The sequence below is a fragment of the Diorhabda carinulata genome, chromosome 9 (genome assembly GCF_026250575.1).
Source record: "Diorhabda carinulata isolate Delta chromosome 9, icDioCari1.1, whole genome shotgun sequence".
Classification (NCBI taxonomy): Eukaryota; Metazoa; Arthropoda; class Insecta; order Coleoptera; family Chrysomelidae; genus Diorhabda; species Diorhabda carinulata.
Window position 1 is genome coordinate 18,188,667 of NC_079468.1, and position 19,813 is coordinate 18,208,479.

Consider the following 19,813-nt stretch of genomic DNA (forward strand, 5'->3'; position numbering starts at 1 on the left):
GGTCGAAGAAACATCCCGTTCGCCGCTGTTATAAGTGGTTTCTTCGGGGGAAACACACACCAACCATGGAGGCTGTTTCTAATAAAAACTATTCGGTTAGCGTCATTTAAACATCGGGATGTTCTTAAAATGATTTAGTTTTACATCAACAACTTGCTTACTTAAAAATTGATTACAGTTTTGTTATTTCTCGACATAGTGATGATAGTGCGGGAGCGGTGGGCTGCCGAGTGTAATTTTATGAATCGACGATTTTTACTAACTTTCGATGTTAATAACTTTTGACCAACTGAGCATTTTTCAAAATTGAAAAATCGTATTTAATCTTTGAACCTTACTGTACAAATTGGTATACCTAGATATTAGTGCAGGTCCGGCGTTGCAGCGCATTTTATGTCGCTAGTTTACTATTTGCCTTAATAAAAACAACAAAACTATGGCATTAATATTAACAATATCATTCCATTACATAAGTTCTCTAATTACACGGACAAATAAATTTCAACCTGAATTGTTGTAACTGAACGCATTTAAACGAAATTTAAGAGCTTTCTTCATAAAATGAAGTTCTAGTGTCAAATATATTTTTCATTAACTTTCAGTTGTTATATTACAAGTTGTTTGTATTGTTATTACTTTATTATTTCGATTTAGATAATTATTCATTAATGTGAAATAATGAAAATTTTATATTAACGTTAGTAAATTAAAATATAGAAGTGTGTACGTAGACATCTAATACTGACTGTGATATAAAATTATAATGTACATTAAATATTTATTCAATAACATAAATTTTTCAAAAATATATTCTTTTCCATGATTTGGGATTATTTCAATGGATCTGTTTTTAAGACACGCCGGACCTGCACTAATATCGCAGTGTCTCAATTTGTAGAGTAAGGTTCAAAGAACAAGTCCGATTTTTCAATTTTAAAAAATGTTCAGTTTGTCAAAAGTTATTGACATCGAAAATTAGTAAAAATCGTCGATTTTTCGACATTTATTAATTATTATACGGAAAAATGACCGTATCTTCTTGAAATGGGCCCTATTTGCATAGAAAATTGTCCGAACCGAAAAAAACCATATTTTCATAATTTGTTTAAACAATTACGACAAAAACGCTGGGTCTATTTGTTTTATCCTTGACCCTATGATTGTACACGGCAGCATCGACCGCTCCCGGACTATAAGGTTTCATTGAATATTGTTTTGTACTTACTGTAGGTACAAATTTATCTCCCTTTAAAAAGGAACGTCTATGAGAAAACGGGAGATTATGAAACGCGCTTTTATTGCCCTATATACTTCATTCTATAGATATAATAAAATTTGTCACAGGTGGGTTTAAAGGATAAGGGATAACCACAAGGCGACCAAATTTGGGAATTTATGATAGTAAGTCGTTGTTTGAAACTGGTTCGTAATTTATAAGTATGCATACCTAAGAAATGCAGTTTTGATTTTTTTATTATAAAATTAATATTGGGCGTTTAGTTGTTGGATTTTTTCTTTTAGTACATGATATTTTTTTCTGTAGATGCATGCTTTAACTTGTTTTATTGAGAAATTATTGTTCTTTACAGAGTTGGGAATTGCTCGTGTTATCAAAATTGCAGTGGAATATTTTGGCTGTGACTGGATTTGATTATATCGATCAAGTACTTGAAAGATGTTCGTGGGGACACGAAAGTCAATTTCTTAGAAGACATGCAAATACTTTGGTGTCTATGTGTTATACAGGTTAGTCAATTTTTAAAAACATTTTTTTTTTTTGTAAAAAGGTATAATTTCGTTTCAACTTCGAAGCTTCATATTCTATTTTTTACCAATTATCATTTTTCTGTATCAGTAAATTTTTATTTGCTGGTACCAGTTCAGAAGCAAAACTAGTAGTATTTTAAACATTTCAAATAATGGCAAATTAATAAGAATCAGTGTGATTAGTTTTTCTAGATGATCGCAATTCAAATTTTCACATTTGATTTTTCCTATACGTCAACTGTGCTTCTCCATAGCCGTGGAATAAACTGAATGGTGTTTCTCTATACTTTTGGAATTTGTACAAATTAATAGACTGATTTTTTTATTCCTCAAACTAGACCTCTGGGAAGCTATATACCGTACTATCTTTTACCCGCGGCTTCGCTCGTATTGAAGCCATTAAATAATGGCTTCAATATGATTCAAAGCAAGAGTTATAATTTTTTATTTTGCTTTAAAACTACTTTGAATCATCGGTAAAACTTAACAATAAAGTTTTTAAAGTCTCTTCTGGTTCTCCAAGTAATGGAAGTGAAACTTTACCACTGGAACAGCACATTCCAGCAGTTTCATCTTTCCATTTGAAAGCATCTCAATAGTAACATTATGAATTATCGCCTGCGATTATTCTGGCGTTTTTCGCTTTTCTAGCTGCCTGCAACGTAGCTTGTCTTTCTGTACGAACTCGCACCTGAAGAGTTTCAGCTGCTCTCAAAACACTTTGTCGCTCTGCTTGCTGTTGTCTTCTCAGCTCTGCGTTAACCGAAGATTCTTTAATTCGTGCTAATCTTGCTGCACGGGGCTTTTGCTTCCGTGGAATTTTTAAAGAAGAACAGAGAAAGAATTGAAACCAAAGAGTAAGATCATGTAACCACAGAAATTACATGAAAATAGTTCTATACTGCATATATAATGACAAAAAAAATAACAATAAATAAAAAAGAATCGAAACTATAGTCAATTGGATTAGATATTGACTTGACGGTTGGTAATACAGTGGATTATTGGTCATTGGAAATGGTCTCAACAAGACCAAAGCACATGTTGATTCGATTGTGAGGTTATTCGGCATCATTTTAGCACAAATCTTTCGCATTTGAAAATCCATCAGATTCAACTGTTATTCTTATTGTGAAACGATGGACTGATCCCAGAAGAGCCCTCACAGGTACAACGTTTTCATCAGTTTTTAAAACGGGAAAGGGTTTATTGTTGCTAGTTGTTGAAACGCACGGGTGCAAAAAAGTAATGACTTATGATTCCCCGGAAATTTAAACATGTCTTAAAATTGTCATTTTGGATTTCTGGAGGACTTTTGAAGACTGTGATCGAACAGATAATAGTCTTCATCAAATTCTGTGAATTATTCGTTCCACAATTTTCAATCTATATCTTTAAAAAGAAATGGGGGAGAGTGGGAATCTTGTTATGAAAAAAGCCTGTATAAGTCCGATTCTGCTCAGTCGATTTTTATAAACTTGATGCTGTTTGAAAGAGTTTTTGTCCAATAAGCAATTTAATTAGTAACGTAAATGGTAGAGGGCGTTGTTTAATAATATATTTTAGATATTTTTTCTGTCCCGATATATCTCAAAAAATGTGTAAACGGCGAGAATTTTTTTTTCAAACGTCTATTAGGCAAATTCATCCTAGATGGAAAGTTTTTACATTGGCCTACCTGCAGTAATTTAAATTGTTTCCATAATAATGTTATTACTAGATGGCGGTATCCAAATGTAAAGCTTGCAATGAAAACAAACGTTGTAACTGTGAGGGCTCTTCTGGGTTAAGTCCATCGTTTCGTAATAATAACGAGTGAATTAAATCTGATAAATTTTCAAATGCGAATGATTTGTGCTTCCACGTGTTTCTCGGGGCCAATTTTGTTATGATTTTTCTTAGGACTGATAACTGAACAACATCGATTTTATAAAATCGGTTGAGCAGGAGCGGACTTACAGGCATTTTTTCGTAACAACGTTTCCCACTCTCTCCCACTTCTTTTTTACGATATAGACTAAAACTTTTCCATTGAAAAATGCTCAGAATTTTCTGATCTTCGTATAAAATGTGCAACTTTGGTAAATTTGAGAAAAATTTTAATTTTATCTTTTGAAATCTCTAGTGGTGGCCCTAAAATTTTGAAAATAATTTCCACGTGTTGCTTGGGGCCCACTTTAGTGTGCTTATTAATTGAATATGTTTGATTGAATGATTTAGTATTAATTGAGGATTGTTTGTAATTTTTTCCCGAACCGATCTATAATTTCTCATCTTCTTTGATGACAGATTATTTTATTTAATAATAGTCAATTTGCTCAAAAAAAATAGAATGCTCGGTGTACTTTTGTGACAATTTCAAACTATAAATCATTTTTCGACTAAAAGCTATTTTTTTATTATTGATATCGCCTTATTGTTGTATGGTTCGTGTGTGTACATTAGAAATTTATTATATCACCACATTATGTTTTATCTAAGATCTACAGCTGCATTCGGGGTCACTCACAAATCGAATCGAATGATTATTGAAACCCTACATATTTGTGGAGGGTGGATAACGATGGCGACGCCTTGCATTACTCTACATCTGTTTTCCAGTAGCACCTATGCAGTTTTATTTGTTTAATGATGCGGTTCACTTTAATGTTCATAATTGACTCATCAGAAAAAAAAACGTAGTCATGTAGATAACAATATTTCAGATCACAGACATTTTTTTTATACAAAACGTATTGGAAGAATCAACTGTTTGATATTTCGCATTGTTGAAATTGTTTTAATCATTTACTATTATTGTATAGAGTGGCAAACGTAAGATGACCCATATACTTTACTCCAAACCTGTAGGAGTTATCAAAAAACTTTAATTATAAAAGTTTTCTGTATTTAAATGAATTTTTAGATTAATAACTTTTGGATTGATGTGTACTTCTTATTGTTAAAAAAGATAATCACTTAATCATGAGCTTCCGAACTAAATGACACCTTCTTCTTCTTCTTCTTACGTTAGGACTAGGTCCTGTATTTTCATCAAGGGTTTGCCAGGAGTAGCTGGGATGCTGAAGACCATCTTTCATACCACCTTATAGGTGGTCGTCCAGGAGGTCGAGTTGTGCCTGGTTTCTTTTCCTTTGCAATTTTTGCTAACCGTTCATTTGGCATTCTGTCGACATGGTCTCTCCATTCTCTTCTGCGGCTCCTTGCCCATCTTACTACATCCTGAATATCGCACATGTCCCTTATTTCTTCATTTTTCTTCCGATCGAGTAACGTATGTCCTGTTATTGATCTCAGAGTCCGCATTTCTGTTGTTCTTAGGAGCCGTTTAGTGGTTGTGTTCTCCGCTCTAGTTTCTATTTCTTACGCAAGTTTTATATATTCTAATTTTACATTTTGTGCTCATGTATTTATTTCGCCAAATTAAATCTCTAAGGTATCCTGATATTAATGCTGCCTTCGTTGTTTGTGCTTTTACTTCTTTCTTTAGATTTCTATCGCTTGTTATTGTTCCTAGATATTTGAAGGACATCACTTGTTCTACACTCTGATCGTAGATCGCTAGTTTACATCTTCTCGGTTCTTTAGATATTGTCAGAGATTTGCATGTTGTACGTGTTCGCTATTTGTTGGAATTTATATAGGAGCTTCTGTAGGTTATCTTCGTCTTCCGAGATGATTACTGCGTCATCAGCATAGCATATTATTTTTAACTCTTTATCTCCCATTCGGTATCCTTTCCCGGCTTGCTTTACTTCGTTGATGATTTCGTCCATTATAATATTGAACAGGATTGGGCTTAGGCTATCCCCTTGTCTGATACCAGTTGCCACAGGTATTTTATTGCCTAATTTGTTTGCCGTTCTCACAAACGTATAATTATCGGTGTTAAGTTTTTCGATAACTCTTATTATATTGACACCTTACCTAACCTAACCACAATTTCGACGTTTGCTCTCTTTCGGTTTCTTGTTAACCATACCGTTCAACAAGTTGACGATCTGGTCCAATCTATTGTTATAATTGACAGAATTTCGATTCTCGATTTAACTAAATTCATTCAAATTCTATTTCCTAGCAAGGTTGTAGATACAGGTACAGGTGATCCATATTCTTTTCTATAAACCTGTAAGAGTTTTAAAAACTTTAATAACAAAAGTTCTTTGTATTTGAAGCAATTTTTAGATTATTGACTTTTGGATTATATAGAGTGTCCCAATTATTCGGTAACGACATCAACTTTGGAATTTCAAATGGAACACCTTATATTTTATTGCGTTTTTTGATTTAGTGGTAAAAACAAAGGTAAATATTTATGGTTATTCGAATTTTGGTAATTATCTAAAAATTATCCCCCACCCCCTATCGACTTGGGGTTGTGGGGAGTGTTAGAGGGAGGTAATTACAATATATGAAAGGTGGAATTAGCCGTCAGTCAAGTTAGGTTAGGTTCTACGTGCTCTTTTAACACCCCCCCTAGCCACATCCCTCGATCGTTTTTCTACCCTATTTTACCATAAAAAATAGTTATTGAATTTTCAATTTTTCCATATGTATTTTTCTATGATAAAATAAAAATTACTTATGGTTACGTCAATTAACAATTATAATTATTCATAATTCTACTGATTTATTTTCACACATTTTTCACATATTATTTTCAGTATTTAACCGTATTTTTTGTTTATATATTTTCAAATCAAATTTATAATTTGTTAACACACGTAATTTCGAAAATTTCAAATTTTTATTTTTTAACCCTTTATATTTTTTTAACAAGGGATAACCGACGGCTGGAATAATTTTTTTTTGTGTTCAGTACACTTTCCTTTATTACCCCCCACAACTCCATGTCGATAGGAGGTGGGGGATGATTTTTAGATAATTACCCGAATTTTTATTGAAAAATCATTATATTTGGAAAATTCCTCAAAATAAAATGAGTCTAGAATCATCTTTTTTACTGTATGAGTTTCGAATTTTATAAATAACAAAATCACATTTTTTAAATGGCACACTCTGTATATTATACCTTTACTAGAACGAGCATAAAGATAAGAATCATTTCATGCATACAGGGTGTGCCAATTAAAAAAAAATGAGATTTTGTTATTTATATTGATGGCGTTGGGTTCGATCCTGCAAAGTCTGGAGATGCTCAGGAAATACCAATGGTAATGGTGAAGACGATTTTTGTAGTAAGTAGACGAGTATTCCAGGAAGGACAATGACGATGTTGGTTCCAACAAGAACAATGGAGACGGTCTCACGAGGGGCGTAAATGTCGACTTCCTCAGGATGGGCAATTACTATGTCATTCCAGGATCACTAAACCAGGAACTGGTTTTCTATTAGAAAGGAACTGATAGGAATTAGAAATAGTGAAAACATACGAACACTATTGCTCCAAGTGTCATTATCTATAAAAATTTTGTTATTTTCCAAGATAACTGATATTGTGAATATGTTCCATTTTTCAAAAAAGTACTAGGTGTCCAATTACTTCGAAGTATGTACGCTTCTAAGTCTTCTCGATTTTAGGTCTCTTCTGTTTTAAAATTAGCTTTTTTTTATTTTTTAAAATTTTCGAAAGACCGACAAAGGAATAAAAAAATACTACAATTAATTAAAAAGCAAAACATAAATCATTTTTTCTAACCGAATTTTTGAATAAATATGATTTTAAGTCATAAAGGATATAATACATAATCCAAATATTTCACTAAATTGAAATATAAATCACCAAAAAAACAAAAGAAGTTATACTCGTATATCAAGTGCCTTGTACTAATTGTGACGCTGTCTACATAGGGCAGACATCTCAGTATTTAGAAAATAGACTGAAAGGTCATCAATATGATGAAAAAAGTAAAACTGCATTAAAGAATTCAAATATAAAGATTTTTGGAACGGAATCTAGTACACGAAGAGGATTTTTAAAAATGGTTCACATTAATAAGAACGAAAAAGTTATAAATAATAAAAAAGACCTTAATAATTTAAGTAAAATTTATATCTCTATTTAAAACCTTGATATAATATATCCTTATTTATACCAGGAATATTTTTAAAAAAAAATTATTAGGTATAAATTAGTTTTAGCAGATTTGGGCAAACTAAATCAAATAGATGATAGTGCACTGATGTATAAAATTTGGTATTGATACTTTGAATTCATTCGTTCAAATCACATCGTATCAATTAGAAAATTTGTGTATTTTTCTAGAAATCATTTTCAATTCAAAGTTCTAACGATAATTGTGTTGAGTAGTTGTCATTGTTAGTTGTAGCATATATCGGGGCTGCGATTGAAAATTCAATCCTGCAAAATAAAACCTGAAAGCATGCAATGCCAACACCGCCACCGATCATCGTCAGGACCAGTTCACCGACCGCGAAAATAGCGGGCAGAAGCAGATGCTGGTATTTTTGTTTTATATTTTATATGTATGGTTTTTTTTGTGAACGTAAAACGTGAGTCCAGGTGCTCTTATGCACATGCTGTTACTGCTGCTATATTATCTTTCAGGACATTTAAATTCGCCATTTTTAAAGGGTTTACCTTTGTTTACTTTTTGAGACTCTTATATTCATACATAAATAAGCATATTGAAATTAATCGTCATGAGTTTAAGTCGCTACTAGTGAATTGAAACAGGTAAAAATATTAACGTTTCCATCAATATAAATATCAAATTAAAATTTTTTTTTTCATCTTCAGTTCTCATATCTGGAAAATTAGTAGCAACCAATAATTAGATTATACATTGCAATTTATTAAATAGATTTTGAAATTTTACACAAATTGTTTAGGCCTTTTTTATTTTTGAGAGTTTTTCCATATCTGGTTGTGAATCATTTCTAAAAATTCTGTTTTTTTTTGTATTGGATTCCATTTCTAATATTTTCAAGGCCGAGCCGTGCCGGGGATGCATGGCACCCGGGCGGCACTAACACGGGGCGGCAAAAAGCAAAAAAATAACAGAACCCCATCATGCAAAAAATATTTAGTCGCAAAAAGTGCCTTTCTTATCAGCATCTGTTCGAAATATTGTTTTCTTATTATTACAACAATACCAAAATAGTGAGTTGAGCGTTCGGGCGAATCGGGCGGCTTACAAAAGATAATAAATAGATAATACATAATAAAGAATAAGCCGCTTATCGAAAAAACGACAGAATATATTAATAGGTACTTTTCTAGACTAGACTAGAAATTTACCTCATATTTTGCATCACTAATCAAATTTCGACTAGGTACGCTAATAGGGCGGTTCTTGCACCCGGGCGGCGAATACCCTAGGCTCGGCCCTGCATAAAACTTGCAGTTTAAATCAACAAAAATAACAATTTAAAGTATAATATCCTCAATTTTATCAGATAATAAAGTGGAATGTAGATGAGTAGAATTTTTTAAGGAATGGATGAATTTCTTGCTATGAACTTTGTAATTTAGGAAGAGTCGCTACTCGGATATGCATACTATAAAAAAAAAGTCCAAACGTCCAAACCGTCCATCATTAGCCCGCGCCTATCGAATACGCCTATGAATTGGTGTTAATAAAACTCACCTCAAAAGTTGTCCTGAACTGAAATACCAAAAGGATTAAAAGACACTGTTGTATGATCCTAAAAGTACTCAGAGGCTCTCTATGGGGGGACCTGTCAAAAAACGGATCTTATGCATAGGTTGAATTTTCATATTTGAATGTACTTTTGTTTATATTACATGGTTTGTTACTGCACTTCTATCGTATTGATGTGCTTTTAATCTATTTTTCAAATACCGAGATGTCTGTCCTATTTAAACTTCGTCACTATCATTACAAGTTACTTGGTATATAATGTATCGTAAGAAACACCCTTTTTATGTTGAGTAATATCGCCCAACTTCTGTTTCTGGCGCACCTCTTTGGGATCCAAATTAATTTGTATATTTTTTCAGAAATATGTCAAAAAACTGAATCGGTCAAAAAGCGTGAAAAAAAGTGCCGTAACGTTATTTTTAACGCAATTATAAAATTTTTTCTTTCTCATGTCAATTCGTTTCTCCGAAAAACTGTCGCACTTTTATTTCTTGATATTCGTTCAAGAAAATCCGTTTTGTCCCTGATTAAAATTATAGTGAAGAAACTTTAAACTGCACATCAGAAGATGTTGAATCGGTAACTACAGTGACTATGAATCTTCTCCATGAGAAATCCAGGAAACAGTATTTAAAGGAATATAATTCTTTTACGGAGTGGCGTACTAAAAAAATTTGTATGAAACTCGTGGGTAAAGTAAACTTTTTTTACTAGTAGGAATTGTCCTCCTACTCGTAAAAAAAAGTATTACTTTACTCACTTGTTGCATAAACAATCATTATTATAGGTATAAAATGTGATAATTAGCAATATAAAATTATTTTATCAAATTAGTCAAATACTCTATCAAGTGAAATGAAGACAAGAATGAATTTGCAATATTTAAGTATTAATGTGTCCAACAATGCCACAAAAATCGGATTCTTCACTTTGTGCATCGTCTTGTACCCGTATTATTAATGGTGCAATACATCATCTACCTCAACATCAAACACCTTGACTTCTGTATCTCAAACTCCAATCGGAATCAGTTTCTCAAGGTCTTCAAGAATACATACGGAGATTATTGTTCCCTCACTATCTAATATTTGCCAAATGTCACGTGTCTTAAAAGCATTAACAGCCCTTAGACTTTTCAAAGAATTATCTGCGTACGGATACCTCTTCCTAGAATACAATAGGGTAATTTCTTGAGGGTGGTTTGACCTATAAGAAAACGGTTATTATCAAATTCTGTTTCAAAAAAGTATAGAGAATCTTCATATCGATAATTTTTCGATATTATTAAATATATGTTTGATTTATTTAACATGTTTCATTTAAATTTAAGCAACAGTGAGATCAAAAATATTTCACACCCAATATGTTTATTGTACGTATACACTGCGGCACCCGAAACTATCTTCAAAATAAATTCCCCAATAAACTTGCATTTGATCGATCGTAACTTTGAAAGTACACCCTTATTAGTCCGGTCAATTTAGACATTCCAAGTTACATAAATTCCCATCACGCTGAAAATCAATCAAATTGTTTAAAATATAATTAAAAATAAAACTTCCCTATCATTCCCTGGCGTGGAAAAAATTTTATTCAAGGTCAAAGGTAAAAAAATAGTTTTTTGTAATTTTTAGCAAAACGTTGAGTTTTTTATTAACAATACCTCAGACAAAAATTGTAGATCATAAAATTATCTACAAAAAACGCATTAATACTTTTTTTCTACGAGTCACCGTTTCTGAGATATAATGATTCAAAAAGTTGTAAAAGCACACGTTTCCGCGCCACCTCTGAGGTAGTGTAATTAGCCCTTTTTTTAACGTGGTTTCCCTATTCCACGGGTCTGTTGCGATCACGTTTAATTTGAAATTATTGCAAAATAATGGAAATTACCAGAGATTGAAAAGTTGAAAGTGATTTAAATTAAAAAAAATGTGAAATTTAATCGTCCGAGTCGTAACTTTTAAATTGTTTTCCTTCTTATCGCCTCGTTGGAATTAAATGGATCCTCCACTGTTGGTGATTCAATATTAGAGCCTTGACAAGGTGTACATACCAGAGAACAAAACAGTCAGACTTTTTGCAACCACATTTAGCACTACATCCCTTATGCATTTAAAAAAATTGCGTGGTGGGAGTTAAGTATGAACGGGTTCTAACGTATTGCAGACTTACTCCAACCCTAGTCTGTAGGATGTCGTTGATAACCAAGCCACCCTTGAACTTGGTAATATATCCGGAAAAGATGTTGATGAGCAGCAACTGAGGTTGGAGGAAGACAAACCAATCGAATTTGTTTTTTGTTTACTTTCAATATTTTTAACTAAACATGCATTCGATACTTATCTAAGCAGGTAGTTTTTTTAGGAGCTCCATACAAAGAAAGAAGAAAGCGAATGCCGTTGGTAATAACTTCTTGTCGAGTTGAATTATTGTATTTAAAAACTTCAGCACATAGAACTAAATCTTGTTTTTCAAACATTTTGAAAATGATTATTTTACCCTTCCTGTAAAATGCAAATGTCGTGTCACATACAGTTATTGCCTGTAAAAATAATACATGATTTTGTCAATTTCCAAAAGTAGGTAAACTTTTTGATGAATAGATTTCCGATTGATGTTGAGTTTTAAGAAGAAAATAGTTTTTTCAGTTGGAGTTGCATTTTTTGACGATTACAATTTTTTCGAATCGTTATATCTCAGAAACGATGACTTGTAGGAATAAAAGTATTCATACGTTTTTTGTAGATAATTTTATGATCTACAATTTTTATCTAAGGTATTTTTTTATATAACTCACCATTTTGCTGAAAATCGCGAAAAACTCATTTTTTTGACCTTGAATAACATTTTTTCCACATAAGGGATTGATGGGGAACTTAAAAATTTTATTTTTAATCATATTTTAAACAATTTAATTGATTTTCATTTGATGGGAATTTATGTAGCTTCACTCTTATTTTTTGGTCTAAGTTGACCGGACTATATAAGCAAGCGAGCTTTCCTACATTAGACCAATTGATTCAACTCGAATTAAGGATTGTAGGGTGAATTATTAGGATATAGTTATAATTACCAAAGAAATAATACCTCTGTTCGCGGGTAACGATTAGAATCAATTCCGAACCTATTGATTTGTATTTGTATTAAATCTTCTAAACGCGTTGTATTGCTTAATTTAACTTATTCATCTCTGATAAAAATTGACACTTCGTACCTATAAGGAAATAGAAATATGTTAACATATTAAAAATTGTCCATCTTTATATATATACATATAAGCATTTTAGTCTCGTGCTCGACCAGGTGTTTCTCTCGCACCGAAACCCCTAAGGATTTTATACAAATCTCCGTTTATACCATAACTAAGACCAGGCAAAAAAGTCTTAAAGAAAAAATTTCGGGGTCGTTTACTTTAACTACCCCTGCTTGCTTTGTAAAGAAAATTTCAATTGTGATTAGGCCATTGTCAAAGACAGGATAGCTTTCTTTTTGGTACGAGGGGTAAATAATTTTACAAGCTGGTTCTCTGTCGTCTTTCAAAAAAGTCGCTTAAATCTACCGTTATATATTTTTCGTCTGCTTTCTTGTATATTTTGTCGGCGTATGTCGTCTCAATATTAGGGGAAATCAAATATATATTGTCAATTTTAGTGAAAAATATATTTCCTGACAGTTTCGTTATTCCAAAAAACTATATACTGAATATCGACGGTTATCATTGTTTATTAGTTTACCGTTCAATTTTTCTTGTATTATACTTAATTATTATTATTTATTGATTACGAGTAAATAACAATTGGAAAAGAAGAAAATGAAATGACAAACACACTTCTGGGGACAAGAATCGTTTTATTGAATCGTCACCGATAAAATAATAGAAGATGAATAAGATACTACTGGAAAACTACGACTAAATAGATCGGAAAAATGCCTTAGTCTGCACTGAGGTCCAACAGAGATTCTAACAGGACATTGTCGGCTGAATGGTCAGCTCAAGATACTTTAACTGGTTAAAAATGGCGCCTGCACATTCTCAGGGTCGACACTGGATAGACTAGAAAGACTTGCCCAAACTGAAGGCACAGCAGATGTTTAAGGTGTCAGTGAATCATCACCCCAACAAGCCTATAAATGTACATAAATCCTTAGTGATATTATATGGAAAAGTTGTGGTTTGGGTGTTATAAAAAAGAAATTAAATGAAGATTTGGATTAATAAATTTCATACTTCAAATATGTTAAATTACACGGAAAGATATGAAAGATCGAATTTCTGAAGAATTTATAAATATTTAGCTTGCTGAAATTGAGATTAGTTTTTCACTATAAAAAGATCGACTTTGTACAAATTATAGCCAGCATTTCGAATATTTATGACAAATAGGTTGTACGTTTCGTTATGTTCCCTTGCAGTTTTGAGTTAGTTGTGGTCAGAAATCTATACGAGGGTTGCTACTTAAGCTTTGAGATATAGCAACATTGATGTGAATATGTCAAATCTGAAATTGCCATCGTAAAGTTTAAAATTTTTAATACTGAACGTACCTACTCAGAACATTCATCTTGGTCAAAAAATGGAATTAAATCGCGTACATTTTAGTGCTCTAATTTTTATGACTTTCGACTTGTGCAGTGTGCTAATCAACTCGCTTCGATTTTTAGTGATGAAGCACCATCTCGGGCCACCGTGCTTCGCTGGTTTTTCGGATTCAGACGTGGTCTTACTTCGCTAAAGAATGCGTTTCGTGAAGGTCGTCCAAAATCGGCTGTTGTGCCAAAAAAGTTTCACTGGCATACATTCAATATTGCATGAACATGGCTGACAAAAAGATTTGTTTGCATAATTTGACAATCGATCAAAAAAAATTCGCGTCAATTGGTGCAAAGAACTGCTGAAAAAAATGCAATCGCGTCTTTCTTCAAAAGACGAATCATGGATCTATGCATATGAAGCCGAAACTAAACCAAAATCGACAGTATGGGGTAAATCCAACAAAAGTTATTCGTACATAAAGCACTTCAAAGCATATGGTCGCCTGATATTTCGGAATAATTGGACAATTCGCCACCGTTCTATTAGATCAACGTAGAACGTTTAATTCTGAATGGTACACCAGCATTTGTTTGCCAAAAGTGTTAGAAAATAATCAGTAAAACTAATCTCATAAGACGAATCATTCTCAACCACGACAACGCGGGCTCACATAGATTAGTTCAAACAAAAACGTTTTTGAACAGTCAAAACATCGAATTGATGGGTCATCCGCCGAACGGTCATTGTTTGGCACCTAATAATACCTTCTTATTTCCGCAAATCATAAATAAATTGCGAAGTCATCGTTTTCCAATACCTGAAGAAGCAGTTGATGCATTTAAATCACATGTTTTGGAGGTACCTCAAATGGAAATGGAAAAAATGCTTCGAAAATTGTTTCAAACGCATGCAAAAGTGTATTGATCATAATGGAGAATATTTTAAAAAACAATAAAATCATATCCGATTATAAAAATTTGTTTTCATTTATATACTTATCTCAAAACTTGAGTAGCAACTCTCGTATTGAATGTTTTTTGAAATAAACTTTTTCTTGAGGAAGTTTTTAGTCTGTTAACAAATTCAGATATTGAGAGAAAATTTAATCAGCTTTTTTGGTTCATTTTCTAAAATCTAAGAGTTGTAGAGCAAACGGTTACCGATTCCTACACTTACTCAAAGACAAAAGTTTTGTATTTTGAATACACATTTGAAAGCAAGCATTGGATAGATTATATTCTATGATCTTCGAAATAGTAAGAGTTTGAAAATAAAAATTACTTTATTTGGTATAATTTACAACAGTCCATAGTATAATCCAATCACTTTCTGGAAAAACAATAACTGTACATAATAATTAGGGTTTACAAAATTTGATTTAAGGACTTTGATCACTTTGTACAGCCTTACTACATACATCTAGTTAATAGTAGTAATAATTTGTAGTAAATTTTTGTTTTATATATATATATATATATATATATATATATATATATATATATATATATAAGAATAACATTATTGCAAATATTGCTAAACTATGTAGTATATAAACTATAAGTCTATGAAGACAAGATATTTGAAAAATATACCATGTGAATAATTTATTAGTTAAAACGGCTCCTTAAGATGTGTTATTCACCTGCGCGTTTAATAATTACAATAAAATTCACCCTCTCGTGTATTATTTACGGTACGTCAGTTGGCCACACTGTTTTTATTTATCAACGATTATTCCTTAAACAACCACCTGTTACCCTCTTCCTTAGTTCCTCATTATCACTAACGTGTTCAATAAAATATTATTACAGACATTCTTATGGTACATATTTCCTTCACAACATTTCCAATTAATTGATTAGAATTTCAATATAGTTTTGTGATGGAACAAATTGAGAAAAACAGGTTTAGATGAATATGACAAATATCAAAACATGATTTGGTGCTGACATCTTGAATATCAAAATAGAACAACAAAAATTAATTTTTTTTTAGTTTTTACATCTCAAAAATAGCGGTCATATAGCAAATCATTCATAGTTGTATTAAAATTTTATCATTTTTCGTTTTTATGTATGTCAACCATTTCTAAAAATTCTATTTTTCCTGTATTTGATTTCGTTGTTAATGTTAATAAATGAATGTATGTTTTTTTGATATTTCGAGATTCGTTAATGCAATTTTATTTTTTTTATCGTATCGATGAACTTTTAGTCTATTTTCTACATACTGAGATGTCTGTCCTATGTAGACAGCGTCAAGGTACTTTATATATAATATTATTTCTTTTGTTTTTGGGTGTTTTCGATTTTAGTATTTAGAAAATAGACTGAAAGGTCATCAATACAACAAAAAAAAACGAAACAGCATTAATTAACAACGAAATATCAAAAAATCATACATTCAAGAATCAAAAATTTTTTAAATATAATCTAATACACGAGAAAAGAGAATCAATAATAAAAAAAGAGCTAAATAATTTGATTTAATTTATAGTTCTATTTTATAAATTTTGGTACAACTACGAATAATTTGATACATGACAGCAACATATTTTTGAAATTTAAAAACTTAGGATAAATAAATTTTTTATGTGAAACCAGATTTCTATTTTCATATTCACTAGCTTTTACCCGCGGCTTCGCTCGCATCGAATCCATGTTCAAAAACTCAAAAGAAAGAGGGTGTTTCAGCGAGTGTTCTTAAACCAAAACGAAGTCTCTATCTTGAATAGAGCCTGAGATATAGATCTTTGAATGTAGAAAAATTGCCAAAAACCTACAAAAATCCATAACTCCACATTGAATGTCCGCGCTTAATTCCTCTCCAACTCAACCGATTTAAGTGTTCAAAAACTCAAAAGAAAGAAGGTGTTTCAGCGAGCGTTCTTAAACCAAAACGAACTCTGTAGCTATATTAGAACCTGAAATATAGATCTTTGAATGTAGAAAAATTGCCAAAAACCTACAAAAATCCATAACTCCACATTGAATGTCCGCGCCTAGCTCCTCTCCAACTCAACCGATTTAAGTGTTCAAAAGCTCAAAAGAAAGAGGGTGTTTCAGCGAGCGTTCTTAAACCAAAACGAACTCTGTAGCTATATTAGAACCTGAGATGTAGATCTTTGAATGTAGAAAAATTGCTAAAAACCTACAAAAATCCATAACTCCACATTGAATATCCGCGTCTAGCTCCTCTCCAACTCAACCGATTTAAGTGCTCAAAAGCTCAAAAGAAAGAGGGTGTTTCAGCGAGCGTTCTTGAACCAAAACGAACTCTGTAGCTATATTAGAACCTGAGATATAGATCTTTGAATGTAGAAAAATTGCCAAAAACCTACAAAAATCCATAACTCCACATTGAATATCCGCGTCTAGCTCCTCTCCAACTCAACCGATTTAAGTGCTCAAAAGCTCAAAAGTAAGAGGGTGTTTCAGCGAGCGTTCTTGAACCAAAACGAACTCTGTAGCTATATTAGAACCTGAGATGTAGATCTTTGAATGTAGAAAAATTGCTAAAAACCTACAAAAATCCATAACTCCACATTGAATATCCGCGTCTAGCTCCTCTCCAACTCAACCGATTTAAGTGCTCAAAAGCTCAAAAGAAAGAGGGTGTTTCAGCGAGCGTTCTTGAACCAAAACGAACTCTGTAGCTATATTAGAACCTGAGATATAGATCTTTGAATGTAGAAAAATTGCCAAAAACCTACAAAAATCCATAACTCCACATTGAATATCCGCGTCTAGCTCCTCTCCAACTCAACCGATTTAAGTGCTCAAAAGCTCAAAAGAAAGAGGGTGTTTCAGCGAGCGTTCTTGAACCAAAACGAAGTCTGTAGCTATATTAGAACCTGAGATATAGATCTTTGAATGTAGAAAAATTGCCAAAAACCTACAAAAATCCATAACTCCACATTGAATATCCGCGCCTAGCTCCTCTCCAACTCAACCGATTTAAGTGTTCAAAAACTCAAAAGAAAGAAGGTGTTTCAGCAAGTGTTCTTAAACCAAAACGAAGTCTCTATTTTGAATAGAACCTGAGATATTGAGGATAGAACGTGTGTATGTGAAAAACTCCCATAAGTAATGTACAGGGGGAAATCGCATTTGAGTATAACTTGAGAATGGTGAAGATTAGATGAAATCCGATGGTTGATGGCTGATATGTGCATCAATACCTTTCATTGAAAAAAAAAATTAAGCAAATCGGTTGGTTAGAACGCCTGAACGAACTCGGAATGGAAATCATCAATTTTTTTAATATATAAGATGATGTAGGTCATGTCAGTGTCAAATCATATTTTGATAAAGTATTCGAAACGTCAATATTATATGCTTTTAACCGAAATGTTAATTGGTAGAAACATAAAATCAAAATAATTTATAAACATGAGTGAAATTGGAACGTATAACAATATTAAAAATTATTTACCTTCATTTAATTGAGGATTGCAGAGTGTTGAAATTTATTTACTTTTAATAAAATGATTAAAATCATAAACTTCAAAAATCTATTGATTCTGTTTGCTATTCAAATTAGATTATGAATGACATTGAATTTTTATAGGTTAGGTAACATTCGTTGGTTACTGATGGCATTAAATTTCTTTTATATAGATTATTTATTCAAAATGTAAAAGATATGCACAGATCACACTAAGGTTATTTAAATCAGTTTTTATTGTTAATATAATAACCTTAGTGCAATATATGGATATCTTTTAGATTTTGAATAAATAAACTATATAAAAGAAATTTAACGCCATCATTAACTAACGAATTTTACCTAACCTATAAAATTTAATGTCATTTATAATCTACCCAACAAATATTCAGCTTCATTCATAACTACTTAACCTAATCTAACCTATAAAAATTCAATGTCAATAGCAAACTCAATTTGAATGTTGATTTTTGAAGTTTATAAATTTAATCATTTCGTTAAAAGTAAATAAATTTCAACGTCCCACAATCCTCATTTAATTAATGTAATTTTTAATATTGTTATACACATATTTTTATATTGTATTTTAACCATATGTGAGTGTGTTTGTATGTCACATATCAGCGTGTTTTAATATACAATTTCTTTTCGGCAATTTTAAATTCTGGAATTAATGACTTCCCGTTGAACTTGAAGACTTGGCACGCGTTTCTGTCTAAGAACCACATCTAACAAATTGATTAAAAAGGTGTACATGAGATATAAACTCACGATTTCCGGGCGTTATTATCAAAAGAAGGGTCTTAATTATTCCTCGTAGGCACGAGCTCTTTCTTTGGATCGTTACCAAATATATGAAGATTCCGAAATTTCCCTCTGTTTCGACTTCACGCTTCGCCGACTTACCTCACGACATATTGGTTTACGGTTGTTTTTTACTAGACTGCAAGACGTACAATTAATTTCAATAAGAAAGAACAGTTGGTACTACCGGTATTAAAATACTACATTTTGATAAGTCTAACCGACTCGTACGTATGATTCGTGAAATCATTGTCTTTTATAAAAAAAATTATAAATAAAGCTTATCTCCAAAGCCAGTAATAAAATGTATTACTTTTTCATATATTTTTTTTATTTCGAATACAACGTTTGCTTATTTGAAAAACAAAATAAATTGGTAGCCTTGAAGGACAAAATTTTGACGTTACTACACAGAAGGGTCCTATTGTGGATGATAATGAAAAGTTACCTTGACAAAATTGTACGATATTATCATTCAAATACTTGAATTATTTCATAATTGAAATTTTAGCTATTTTCTTTGAAAAGTAATCATTTTATATTGAAATAATTTTATTATGTATTACGTTTTCCGATAACTATTATTTCCTTCTAAACCAACAGCTGTGTAATATCCTTACCTAGGAAATATATATAAAATTGAGGAAAGTTCGTATAAAAAGGGAACTGAATG

General features: G+C 31.8%; 1 protein-coding gene across 1 annotated transcript in view; it reads left to right on the forward strand.

Moving 5' to 3' along the window:
• The window catches only part of LOC130898192 (G1/S-specific cyclin-D2-like), a 53,013-nt gene that overhangs the window by 15,600 nt on the left and 17,600 nt on the right, over nt 1-19,813 (forward strand). Inside the window, exon 3 of the mRNA XM_057807285.1 lies at nt 1,590-1,746. Coding sequence (XP_057663268.1) covers nt 1,590-1,746 — 157 coding nt within the window. The remainder of the gene's footprint in view (nt 1-1,589; nt 1,747-19,813) is intronic.